Source organism: Neolamprologus multifasciatus, chromosome 8, assembly GCF_963576455.1.
Source record: "Neolamprologus multifasciatus chromosome 8, fNeoMul1.2, whole genome shotgun sequence".
Lineage (NCBI taxonomy): Eukaryota > Metazoa > Chordata > Actinopteri > Cichliformes > Cichlidae > Neolamprologus > Neolamprologus multifasciatus.
This window is the reverse complement of record NC_140446.1, coordinates 21176150-21190071: the sequence shown is the minus strand read 5'-3', so window position 1 is coordinate 21190071 and position 13922 is coordinate 21176150. Positions and strand designations below refer to the sequence as shown.

The following is a 13922-nucleotide window of genomic DNA, read 5'->3' as shown; positions in this document are numbered from 1 at the left end:
GCTGTTGTCATATTCAGATTAGAGATACATGGCTTGTGTAGCTGGGATGACCTGCAGTGGTCAATGATTTAAATCAGTATTTTGCATTGTTTTTATTGGTTGCTCCTGCTAGAAGAGCTTCCACAAATTCAGCAACTGGATGAGCAGGACTGTTACTTCGACAAGCAGTGACGCCCAACACATTCCCTTCAATTTTCCAAGTCTATAATTGTGTTTATTTTTCCTCCATCACCTTGAGGTCAAATAATGTCACTGGGGATGATGGTCAGAATGATAATAAGTCCACAGTGTTTGGAAAACCTTTTCAAATATTGATAGTGAGAATGATTAAAATTTCATATTGGCACTGATGGGCTGTGCTAAAACAGACCCACGGGGTGGCTACTGAAGGTGTGATTGTTGACTTAGCATTACTTATTGATCACCACTGACCGACTGTGATGGGCAGCAGTTCACCAGCATTGGCTATAGTGCTGTTAACGCCATCTAAATAATTATATGGAAAACATTTCATATAAACAACACTAGGGTTGCAATAAATGACAACCTAGACCCCCAAGATAACATTTATAAGCTATCATAGAATTTTATATATTCATACAGCTTGCATCTATGCAGTGAAATATCCTATCTTATTGTATCAGCTATTATAGAAAGTGCTCTTAGTCTAAATAGCATTTCATTCAATTATTGTGCAACTATTTTGTTAAATATTTAGCTTTAGTCATGTACTATTCCTATCATCATTTAGGAAGGTTGAGGTTGTCACTGGTTGGTTTTGGTCAAAAGCATACTTGCTTTAGAAATGGATATGGTCAAAATGACTCCTAATCATCGAGCTTTTGCGTAAAAGAGGCCTAAAGGCAAATCTTTTTTTTATTAGCTAAACTACACCACACCCACACAGGTTATCAGAAAGTCTCTAAAGGGGAAATGGCCTTCATTCCCATTGCCTGTAGCAAATGTATTAGTTTCTTCATTTATTGGTTGAAGCTCTATTTCAAAGCTTTAAAAAATAATTGTTGAAGCAATTAGATCAAAATTCAGAAAAGCAGTTGGGATCTGTCCCCACAATCCTAGTGCAGGTGTCTATGCAGTTTTAATTGCACTTTGGCTTGTATGCAGAGTATGATGTGGATCGCACTGGTACAAATGTTCTTAAATTTGCCCAAATAATAAATCAAATGCCTTTAATTGGGAGAAAGGAATGTAAATTTGCACACAACACACAGGTGTTTTCCTTTGAGGTTTATCCGTCTCTCTTCCACTGTCTTTATCTCTCTCTAACCCCACTCTGCCCCCATTACCCTCCCTTACTCCTCTGTCACTGACAATTAGCACAGAACCATGACTTCATCCACTAATGGCTGTGAGAGGAGCAGACAGGAGAGCAGACTGTGGTGTATGCAATATGGATGACATTTGTCTGACTTCCCCTCTCTTTATCTGAATTTCCTTACTCTGTCCTTTTCCTACGTTAGAGTTGATGCATATGTGCATTTAGGACTCCACTAACTAAACAGGAAGCTAAATCATCCAGTGTAAATCAGCAGGCTTATGCTCGCTACCTGTAATCTACATGCCTCCACGCCCCCATTTCTCTATATAAAGAAACATGTTTACCTAAACGTGACGTGGAGAGAGCCAGAGCTTTATTTAAAACAAGCTTAATTTATATTACAGCTGCAGACGTACTGCTTCCACACATCTGCTGAGATAATGCTATAGGATATGCAAAACTAGTGTATTTTTGACAGCATAAATAAAAATGATAACACTTCAAATACTGGTGATAAATAAATAAATATATATGACACATAAGCAATATAAGCAGATCACTTGCTGGCGGTACAAATCTTAAAGGTCAGAGACAGTAAGCACGCGTGCCAGATGAACTGAATCAGCTGTTAATCTCTCCAGGACAGCCAATAAACCTTTTTCATGGCAGACATTATGACTTGTCACTGTAGCACAGGAGTATTAATAATGGCTCCATTGCCCTCAGGGGGGTTGTCCTGCTTTTGTTCATGCTGTTTCACTGTCGTGGCTTTCTGGGACACTTGATGGAAGTGAGCCATTATGAATTCTGCCGTTACTTTCCATGCTGTGACATGGTGTCACGTTGTCTTCTGAAAGAAGGTCTGTTTCTTTGAGGAAGTCTAGGTGCAAGAGTTAGAGAGTGGAAAGGGTGTCCCGGTGTAGATGCATAGAGGAGTAACATCATCATCATCATAATCATTCTATCACAAGCAGAAGAGTCCACACTGAGCTGGGCAGCAGCCTGAAGAATGCAACAAGCTGCACAAACCGAGTCGAGGATAATGCTAGAGTGTGGTAGATTAGTGGTTTTAAAAAATTATTTTAATTTGATACATATTTGTGACGATATGATGAAGAATGGTTTGCGATGGTGATGAATTTTAGACCCAGATCCAAATCCAGAACAACTCTAAATAACAAATTACTTCTAAGTTAGGCCAAGATCTGCCCCAGTTAAAAATGTTGTGTAAATCCACCCATGTTCTTCTGAGTAATAAACAAACTCACCGTGATTGAAAGCTATCCCATAATGATTGTTTAACTAGATTGTTTAGATTGTTGCTTCAACTTCATTCAAGTTGAAGCAAATCTGCTTAAACAGACAGATATAGAAGACAGTCCAACATTAGCTTTCCTGCCAAAATCCTATTTATCTTGTACACACTTTAAGTAGTGAGTGCTAAAGCTAGCGCAGAGACTAGCTAGTCATTAGCTTGAGATCTGCAGAACACCAGTCAGTGCCTGCCCATGTAGCTACAACACCTGACATCTAACTGACATTTTAATGTAAGTTGGTTTTAACTAATGAGCTAAACAACAAATAGTTTTCATTTTCTCTTGAAAGCATTGGAAAAAGGAGTGTCCATGGTGCTAACAATCCCAACGACACATTTCATTCATTTGTAATCAACAGCAAAGTATTTATGACCTGTCATGTTATTATGCAGTACTGTGATTGAAGTTTTGAAGGTATATTGAAGTAATGAGCGAGTGTACCAAAGAAGCTTTGTTCAAACCTCCATTGTGCTGCGTACTCTAACCCTGGTCATAGTTAGCAGCCAGATGGTGAGCATAGTCATTCAGCAAATGGTCTTGGCTGGTTTCCTACTGGTGTCCAAAGACATGCAGTCACCAAGTTAATTGGTGATTCTAAATTGTCTATAGGTGTGAATGTGAGTGCCAATGGTTGTCTGTCTCTTTGCATTAGCGCTGCAATCTGTCCAGGGTGTACCCTGCCTGTCGCTCTATGGTAGCTGACCCTGATTTGGATAAGCGGAAGACAATGGGTTTTACTGCCTTACTTTCAGTTAATGTATTTTGTTTTGCACTATGCATATTTTATATGCCATTAGGTCATTTATTGTGAAAATTCTCATGTAGGAACTATTGTACTGCATGTTGGTTCCACTGGTGCACCTGAGGGAGATGCACGCCCATGTTCATGTGCACGCCCATGGCAAGTTGAAGCAAGAGAAGCCAATTTAATTAAGAGAAAGTTGTTTCGTAAAAGTATCTGTAAAGTGCTCATTTCTGCCTCAAAGCATGGGTCAGCCAGCGAGGTATGTTTGTATGCTATATAGATCATTTTATGTCTTTATTTCACTCGTCTTACTATTTCATTGAATTTTATGTTATGTTTTAGTTCGACGGTGGCGTAGTTTGTGATCAAGGTGAAGCTGTAACAACCCCAAGACCTTACAACTAACATTAAAGCCAACTTCATGCCATCAGTAAAAGAACTCTTTATTGACTTTAAGAAGAGGTAGAAGTGATAGTCGAACTCGGACCTGCATGATTCCCGGCCCCCTGGTGGTGACATCGTGCCGATGCACCAAGGACCAAGCTGCTGCAAATGTTAATGGACACACAAGTTCACAGTTGCTTCTTCATAAAGATGTCTAGAAGCCAGACATTAAAGTTCATGTTTGGAAAGATGACACAAGGAGGAAGAAACAATAAGGAACTGTGTTAAGCCTGACAACAACAGCATCACAAGTTAGCAAGAAGGGAATTAATGCACCCAAGTTCATTACTCAAGTCAAGTTAAAAGGAGATTTTGCATCAACAAATAAGTGCATTACAAGAAATCAAAATGTCAGACACAAATGAGACAGAAATTGAAGCTCCCAGTGCAGAACAAGCTGCAAGGCAAGTGGATGAAACCTCTTTAGAGCAAACAGTGCAAATAGAGCAACGTAGAAGTGAAAGGCCTCGCATGCTCACAGAAAAAGGAAAAGAATTCCATAAAGAAAGGTTACAAGGGCTGCAACGTCACTTGGACAGTATTTATGACAGATGGAAAGCATTAATCAAAGTGGCAAAAAAATCTGTTATAAAAGGAGATCCACCTGACATTCTTGAAGGTCACATGAACGTTGTACAACGAGAAGCAGCCGAGCTTAATGATATTTATGATGAATACAGAGCAATGGATGGACCACCTCATGATATGCGTTCCAAGCTAGACAAATGCACATCAGTGACTACAGTAGTTTTGCAGAAGATCAAATGTCACATTAAAGGAGAAACTCAAGAGGAGATTGTATGGCCTGATGCAGGCTCTATATTTACATCCTCTAGCTCTGTTAGTGTCTCAGTTCATAGTCCATTTAAAGCCAATACAGTTCTTTCTAATGGTTCCTCCTCCAAAAGACAAGAAGCTGCAGCAGAGTATGAAGCCACAAAGGCTGTGCTTCAGATAATGACAGAACAAGAGAAGTACAGAGAAAGAATGCAAATGCTTGAAGAAGAAGACAAACGCATATCCACAGAGCAAGAAGCTGCTGCAATGTCACAACGTCTCCTAGAGGAAAAGGAGGAAACTGAGCGCAAGTTACAAAGAGAAAAGGCGAAAGCGGCCGTGATAAAGAGACAACAAGAGGAAAGTGCTGCAAGGAGAAGGTCAGTTGAGGACTTAAGAAGAGAAATTGAAAGATTGGAAAATCTGAAAGGACTCAAGGCAGCACAGGCAAAACTACAAGTTTATGAGGAAGACTACGTTTCAGTAAAGCAAGAAAGAGTCACTCTAAACCCTGCAAACTTACAGGTAACAGAGTCCAAGAATACTGCTAATCAACCCTTACAACCACGAAGAGAGTTAAATGTCACTTATGAGAGCACAGGTGAGCTTGTAAAGGTTTTGGCAGAAGCTATGTCAGCTAATAGACTGCCTATTCCAGAGCCCTCAGTATTTAGTGGGGATCCACTTAAGTTCAAGCATTGGAAGGCATCCTTTCAGACTCTAATAGAGAGAAAGAACATTCCCACTGCCGAAAAGATATTTTTTCTACAGAAGTATGTTGGTGGCTGTGTTAAGGAAGCCTTAGATGGCTATTTTCTGATTGGCTCTGAAGACTCATATGAGGCAGCATGGAATATGCTCAATGAACGTTATGGAGAGCCTTTTGTCATTGCTAAGGCCTTTAGAGACAAGTTACATACCTGGCCAAAGGTGACAGGAAAGAATAGTGCAGAGCTAAGAACGTTTGTGGACTTTTTACAAAGCTGCCAATCTGCAATGACTAATAATGAGAATCTGAACATTCTCAATGATGGCATTGAGAATCAAAGACTTGCTGCTAAACTACCAGATTGGTTAAGTAACAGGTGGAACCGAAAGGCTACAGAGTACCAGCTGGAGCACAAAAGATTCCCACGTTTCAGTTACTTTGTAACATTCCTGTCAATGGAGGCAAGTATCGCATGTAATCCCATTACATCATACCAAGCCATCATACCCATTCCTAAGAGACAAGATACAGTGAAAATCTTCACAACTAACTCTACTGAAAGAAACATGGTCTCTTGTGTGTTTTGTAAAAGAGCAGGACACGGCTTACACAAGTGTCGTAAGTTCACTGAGAAATCTGTCGCTGAGAGAGTCAAATTCATTCAAGGTGAAAAATTATGTTTTGGCTGTTTAAACAGTGGCCATTTCTCCAAGAACTGCAGCAACAAGATGACATGCAACACATGCTCAAAACGGCATCCTACATGCCTGCATGAAGAAAGACCAAGACAAGAGACAAAGAAAGAACCACCTAAAGAGCAACAAGTAAGTGAACTGAAGGAAACCCAGCATCAGGTAACACAGTCACAAGACACAGTCAATGAGACCACATCTAATAGAGTGACTCATGAAAGTAAAAACACACAGACATCTGCAATAGTCCCAGTCTACGTATCCACACAAAATGAGCCAAGTAAAGAAGTACTGATCTACGCTCTGCTGGACACACAGAGTGATTCTTCATTTATTCTTAATGAAGTAGCAAATAACTTGGACACAACCAAAACTCAAGTTAAGCTCAATCTATCTACAATGTCATCCAAGAAAACCACTGTACCATGCACAAAACTTGAAGCTCTGCAAATAAGAGGACTGTTTTCCAAGAAGAAACTCACTGTACCAGTTGTTTACACACGGGACTTTATACCCGCTAATCGTAGTCATATTCCTACTCCAGACACTGCAAGGGCATGGTCACATTTGGAGCATCTCACTGAACATATTGCCCCCCCTTTGGACTGTGAAATAGGACTCCTGTTAGGGTACAACTGCACACAAGCCTTAATGCCCAGAGAGGTCGTATGTGGTGAAGAAAACCAGCCGTACGCTCAGAGAACAGATTTGGGTTGGAGCATCATCAGCTACTGTGATTCATGTGATACGGGTAATGATGTAATTGGAGTAAGTCACCGCATCATTGTAAAACAAGTTATACCAGAGACTGAGCCACCCACAAAGCTAAAGAATAAGGTTCATTACATCCGCAAGACACAAGTAAAGGAAGTAACATTTCCAGATGTCATCAAAGCACTTGAATCAGACTTTACAGAGAGAGCAGTGGAAGAGACAAGCATTTCGCAAGAAGATGTTCGCTTTATTACAAAGCTACAAGAAGGAATAAAGCAAAAGCTAGATGGACACTATGAAATGCCACTGCCTTTCAAAAGCGACAGACCAAATCTTCCCAATAACATGCCAGGTGCAATGCAACGTTTAAGTAGTCTCGAACGCAGATTCAAAAGGGACCAAAGGTACTACACAGACTATGCAAATTTTATGGCGAACATGATAGCATGTGGTGACGCAGAGAAAGTGCCGGAGAAAGAACTCTGTAATACCCCTGTTTGGTATATCCCCCACCATGGGGTATACCACCCTCAGAAGCCCGGCAAGATACGTGTAGTCTTTGACTGCTCTGCACAATATCAAGACACCTCACTGAACACGCACCTGCTTACAGGGCCTGACCTCACAAACACTTTGGTGGGAGTGCTCTGTAGGTTCAGGAAGGGCTCCGTTGCTGTAATGTGCGATGTGGAACGCATGTTTCACCAGTTCCATGTAACACCTCAAGACCAGGACTACTTACGCTTCCTATGGTGGGAGCATGGTGATCTAAGCGTTCCACCCTCAGTCTTTCAAATGAAGGTTCATCTCTTTGGCGCTGCTTCTTCTCCTGGCTGTGCCAACTTTGGGTTAAAACATCTAGCCACGCAAGGTGAGGGAAAGTTCACTCCAAACACTGTAAGGTTCATTCAAAGGAACTTTTATGTAGATGATGGACTTGTTAGTGTTATGTCAGAAGCAGAAGCCATAAAACTAGTCAAAGAGGCAAGAGAACTGTGTAGCACAGGTAAACTAAGATTACACAAGTTCGTATCAAACAGTGAAAATGTGATAAAGTCATTGCCGAGAGAAGAGTGTGCCGAAAGTATTAAAGATTTAGATTTGGCACTTGGGGAGCCATTAATGGAAAGGGCTCTTGGTGTTCAGTGGTGCGTTTCTGCTGATGAGTTTCAGTTCAGAATAACTGTAAAAGAGCACCCAATGACAAGAAGAGGAATCCTGCGCACAATAGCATCAGTGTATGACCCACTGGGATTTGTGGCACCGTTCATCCTAAGAGGAAAGCAAATCCTGCAACAGCTATGTCAAGAGAAAGTTGGATGGGACGAGCCACTCTCAGATGATCTCAGGACACAGTGGGAATCCTGGCTCCTAGATCTTCAAAACCTGTCAAAGGTGAAAGTTCAAAGACATGTCTTACCTGCAAACACAGACATTGCACAGTGTGAATTACACCATTTTTCAGACGCTAGTGTGACAGGCTACGGGGAGTGTAGTTATTTAAGAACAGTAACATCAAAGGGTGATGTTCATTGTGCCCTAGTCATGGGAAAGGCACGTGTAGCCCCAACCAAGGTCACTACTGTCCCTAGACTTGAATTAACGGCTGCAGTTGTTGCAGCAAGAACAAGTGCAATGTTAAGAAATGAACTGGAGATAAGTGATCTTGAAGAACACTTCTGGACAGATTCCAAGGTAGTGTTGGGATACGTGAATAATGATGCAAAGAGATTTCACGTGTTTGTGGCAAATAGGATTCAAAGGATACGGTCACTCACAGACCCACGACAGTGGCATCATGTACCATCTGAAAGTAATCCCGCAGACCATGCATCAAGAGGGCTCACTGTCCAACAGCTACTCAACTCTAACTGGTTTAAAGGTCCAGAATTTTTGTGGCAAAGCGAGCTACCCGTTGAAAATGGCAAGTTTACGGAAGTCAAGCCCAATGATCCAGAGCTAAAAACAGTACATGTGTTCAACACCAAAGTAGAAGAACAGAGAACAATACTAGACCGTCTCACAAAATTCTCAGACTGGAGAAGAGCTGTTAAAGCTATTGCTCGTCTACAGAAATTTGTGAAGGATTTTAAAGGACTGTCAAACCAGTGTATCTTGATAGGCCAGTACACAAAACTGTGTTATTGCTAGAAGCAGAATAAATGCTAAAATGTAAACATGTTCCTATTATAATGTGTTTAAGTAGAAATCACAATAGTTTTGTGATTTGGTGGGAGTTTTACTGCCTTACTTTCAGTTAATGTATTTTGTTTTGCACTATGCATATTTTATATGCCATTAGGTCATTTATTGTGAAAATTCTCATGTAGGAACTATTGTACTGCATGTTGGTTCCACTGGTGCACCTGAGGGAGATGCACGCCCATGTTCATGTGCACGCCCATGGCAAGTTGAAGCAAGAGAAGCCAATTTAATTAAGAGAAAGTTGTTTCGTAAAAGTATCTGTAAAGTGCTCATTTCTGCCTCAAAGCATGGGTCAGCCAGCGAGGTATGTTTGTATGCTATATAGATCATTTTATGTCTTTATTTCACTCGTCTTACTATTTCATTGAATTTTATGTTATGTTTTAGTTCGACGGTGGCGTAGTTTGTGATCAAGGTGAAGCTGTAACAACCCCAAGACCTTACAACTAACATTAAAGCCAACTTCATGCCATCAGTAAAAGAACTCTTTATTGACTTTAAGAAGAGGTAGAAGTGATAATGGGTGGATGTGTTTTGTGGATGTGTATATACGCAGCCACATACTATTGTATCTTCCAGTACTATTGAATCTAACTAGAGAAACGGGACAGTCCAGCTTTGTTTGCCAGCTTGTATAAAATAAAGGAGAAGCACTGTGCAATCCAAATTAATTAGATTCTATTTGTGGCAACATTGCTTTGCCTGCTCAGCAGTTGTGTTTCTTTCATTAAGCTGCCTTTGTGTTTGGTTGATTGACGGAGAATGGGGGTTGGGAGACCACTGAAATAGATGAGGGGGAAAAGCAGGCAAAAACTGAACAACCGGACATCTGTAGATGGATGTGAATGGATTTTCAATAGCACTGACAGTGTCCGTGTGTCCAGGAAGATCGCCTGAAGAGCACAGGACATTTCAACTTTGACCAGTGTCCAGGTGGCTGGTGGAGGCAGTTAAATAAAGATCACTCCACTGTATACTAGTATGCTGAGTCAATACCAGAGAGAAGGCATCTTAATGAGCCTGTGTGTACGGAGATCTTAATCCAGTCTACTCAGCAGTCTTTGGCTTGTAGTAGAAAGGGAATGACATGAGCCTTAGAGGATATTCCCTGTTTTCAGATGGTATCGACTGGACATAGTGAGGCAAATGAGAACAGAGTGAAAACAGAATGAATTGCTTTTAAGTTGGTTGTGGGATAGAGGGAAGTAATCTGAGGACTGAAGCTAAAGACGTCATCCTCTTGGCAAAGCAGTTTATTGGTTTTCCAACAAATTATTTTGTTTCAGCAGTTGAAGTAACAACATACTAAGAGTAGTCATAACAGTAACTAAAATAGAGTAATAACAATAATGATAAAAATAACTCATAAAATAATATGTAACATAAATTATTATTATTATCAGACTGTGCCAGATAACAGTGACATATGGTATCACACATGGTAGTGTGAGGTTTGAAAGAATTCCTGTATTATCCTGTGGCAACGGCGCTGGCGGTTCTCAGTGGTCTCCCAGTTCAGCTTCCACCACATCCTGTCACATCCTCTTCCTTCTGAAGTTGGTTGCCATCTATCTTATTCACATTCAGAAGCAGATGATTCCTCCTGACCACAGCAGAAAATCATCCACAGGTGTTACAAACTCCTCCACCTGCCCATCACTAACACATTCAGCCACTGCAGAATTGTTTAATTATTTCTGTAGGTGTTGTAATTAAAGTCTGAGGTGTACAAGATGAGCAGGAATGGAAACAGTATAGTCCTCTGAGGAGTTCCCGGACAGACCAATAGTGAAACTACCGGATTTCGGACTTCCTTTTACCGCCTGCTGCTGGATCAGAGTCTTTCTCTTGGACCGTGTACAGAGAGTTAGAGTGGGTCCCCATCTTTCCTGAGTCTTCAGCCTTAACACCGGCTCTCCACAAGGCTGTGTACAAAGTCCCCTACTGTACACTCTATACACTCATAACTGTGTCAGTATCGCCCCAGACAAAGTTTGCAGATGATACCACCGTGGTGGGGGTCATCTCTGGGGGCCATGAGACAGCATACAGAGCTGAGGTTCAGAAGCTGTCAGATTTGTGTGCAGACAACAACTTGGACCTCAATACCACCAAGAGAAAAGAGCTGATAGTTGACTTCAGAAGGAGGAAGTCTGTGCTGCAGCCCATCAGCATCGATGGGGAGTGCGTGGAAAGAAAAGTGGTATTTGAGAACAAGGTTGTCAGTATTAGTGTGGTCTCTGCTGCCCTCTAGGCCCTAGAAACTGTACAAACACAAAGAAAATGAATGAGAATCAACACAGTGTGGTATTTATCAGCTTCTTCCTCTCAGCTTTGCACAGAAACTTTCTTTCTCTGTCTTAAATGTTTCTTCTCGCTGGGTATCTTCTTAGAAAATGTATTAGTTGTATTTTAATTGTATTTTGCATATACATTTTTTCATCTGAGTTTTACAATTTTACAATCACTTTAGAAACTACCCTTCCCACGAGGCACCTCAGTATTGTGGCTGTACAGTAACTACGATTGATTCACTGGCTTTTTAACTCTTTAACTGCCGGTAAACATTAAGAGTTATCTGTCATGCTCACGTGGTTGTCGTGCAAATCCAAAACAGACATTCTGATTAATTTTCCCACTCAGGTCCACTGCATCCATGTCAAAGAGTTTCTGGACGCAGCTGCAATCCCCATCAAACTGGGGCTTAGTTTACCTTCCAGTGTCAGCTCCACACTGTTCTGGGCTGTTTTCCATGTGATTTTCTTACTTTTAGTCTCTGTTGGCTTTTGTTCTCTTAGCCATGATGCTGCAGGGAGACACAGTGATGGAGTCTGTAGTTAACCTTGCACTGTGACAGCAGAGTGGACCGTGGAGCCGGCCTGTGAGATCATGTTACCCAGGCAGTCGAGTTTTACTTTCTCCTTTGATAAAATATGGGTAACCGTGTCACTATTAACTAACACTTTTAAACATCCAAAAAGAAGGAGTGACTGAGTTTAAACTCATCAATTGACTCCTTACCAGCATTAATGGCCTCCTCACATTCAATACACAAAATAGCAGGAACGAGACAAACAAAAGATATTTGACTGCCTCTTTCTCCAGCCTGGGAATGCTGCTGCACATCAAGATCCCACTGGAAAGAGATGGAAATAGTTCCACAGCTCACTTTAACACACACATGCTGCTTACATAAATAAATGCACAGTAACAAATACTGACAACTAATGATGCCATTTTCGCTTTATATCTGAAAATACATCCGCTGGATGTTTTAAGAGTTAACTTAAGAGGAACGACCCATCGAAGAGCTAGCTGATCTTTTAAACTCAACATGTTCTGCTATCCTGGACTCTGTTGATCCACTCAGGACTAAACATATTAAGTCTTCATATCAACCTTATCTGAATGAAACCTCAGACGCAAATGTCAATGTGCAGAGACAAAGTGGAAGAAGTTCAAACTCCAGGTGTCTTTAGGAATCCCACATGACTGTTTATCAAAATATCAGATGACTGTTAAAGCCGTAGAATCTGCTTTTCTTTTTCTAGCGACAATGACAAGCCCCGAGTTCTTAATATTTTTTATTCAGTGATTAACCCTTGTGCCACTGTTCCTAAGGAGGCTTCCTTTTGAAATACTTTGGTGAAAAAATCTCCGCTTTAAGGTCTCCACATTCACAGGCAGTGCTAGACCTAGATTCGTCTTCTAAATACTGTTTTTCAGCACTTTAAACCTATTACTTTTTCTATCTTAAAGGCAGTAATCAATCATTTAAGACCCTCTAATTCCCCTCAGGATGTCCTCCCTTCTCGCCTTTTCAAGGAAGCTTTTCACGTTATTGGGCCTATTTTACTTTTTTACTTTTATTAAATGCTTCCTTGTGATCAGGTTATGTACCAGCTCTTTTCAAACACGCTGTTGTGCAACCGATTATTAAAAAGCAACTTCAGACTTTTTTAGACACTCGTGGCATTTCTGAAGAGTTCCAGTCTGGCTTTAATCTCATGTTGCAAATTCTGCTGTGTTTTGAATCTGCACAATGATTTTGGTCTATGCTTATGTCTTGACTGACAAGTTCAGGATTTCACATGAGAAACTGACAGTAGTTAACACAATGTACCACTGAAACAAAGCAGGTATTATTGCTGAAACTGGGCCTCTGTATACCTATGTAGATATTCCACTGAACCTCATTCATCAACTGTGATCAATGTCACTTTTAAACATTCATATTTCTTGACATTTCTGATTAATTTAACAAAAATATGAACATGAATTTCAGTGTTTTTAGAAAATCAGACGTCTCTGATTCACTTCAAACTTTTGAGCTGTAGTGTAGATGCAATGTTAGTGTATGGCTCTTGATTATAGCAGATGATATAGGAGCATGAGGACAGGGAGAGACTGTTAAAACGTTATGAGCTGTCTTGCTGCAGAGAAAGTGGAGTCTGTCATCCTTGAAATGCTACCAAGATAGGCAGCTGGCAGGACTGAATGATGCTCTGCCTCTGTGGTCCAGTACAGACATAGGCTTTAAGCAACCATGAGCCACTGATAAGTGTGACAGATTAGGAAGCATGCAGAAAGTGAACTAGTACCTATGAGCCACTGATAGGAGAGAATAAATGAGCACGCAATAAAGTGGACTTGTTAGGGAGAGTTTATTTATTTAAGCATTTATAATGTAAACAGAATTGGTCCTAGCACTGAACCCTGTGGAACTCCATAATTAACCTTAGTGTGTGAAGACTCTCCATTTACATGAACAAACTGAGTCTGTTGGATAGATGTGATTCAAACCACTGCAGTGCAGTACCTGTAATATCTACAGCATGCTCTCATTGTTCTAATAGGATATTATGGTCAACAGTATCGAATGTTGCACTGAGGTCTAGCAGGACAAGCACAGAGATGAGTCCACTGTCAGAGGCCATAAGAAGATCATTTGTAACCTTCACTAAAGCTGTTTCTGTGCTGTGATGAGCTCTGAAACCTGACTGAAACTCTTCAAATAAACCATTCCTCTGCAGATGATCAG

General features: G+C 40.8%; 1 protein-coding gene and 1 long non-coding RNA gene across 2 annotated transcripts; both read left to right on the top strand.

Annotated features, from left to right (window-relative positions):
• The first annotated feature begins 3325 nt into the window (after window positions 1-3325).
• Window positions 3326-6045, top strand: LOC146513064 (uncharacterized). Its single transcript, XM_085171031.1, has 3 exons — window positions 3326-3599; window positions 3683-5888; window positions 5984-6045. The coding sequence occupies exons 2-3, from the start codon at window positions 4133-4135 to the stop codon at window positions 6043-6045; spliced, it is 1818 nt and encodes a 605-aa protein (XP_085027157.1). The 5' UTR covers window positions 3326-3599; window positions 3683-4132.
• Window positions 6046-8786: 2741 nt separating this feature from the next.
• Window positions 8787-9366, top strand: LOC146513063 (uncharacterized). The gene is made up of 2 exons (XR_014875683.1): window positions 8787-9185; window positions 9269-9366. It is a non-coding gene; the product is annotated as an uncharacterized LOC146513063 (long non-coding RNA).
• The last annotated feature ends 4556 nt before the right edge of the window (window positions 9367-13922 follow it).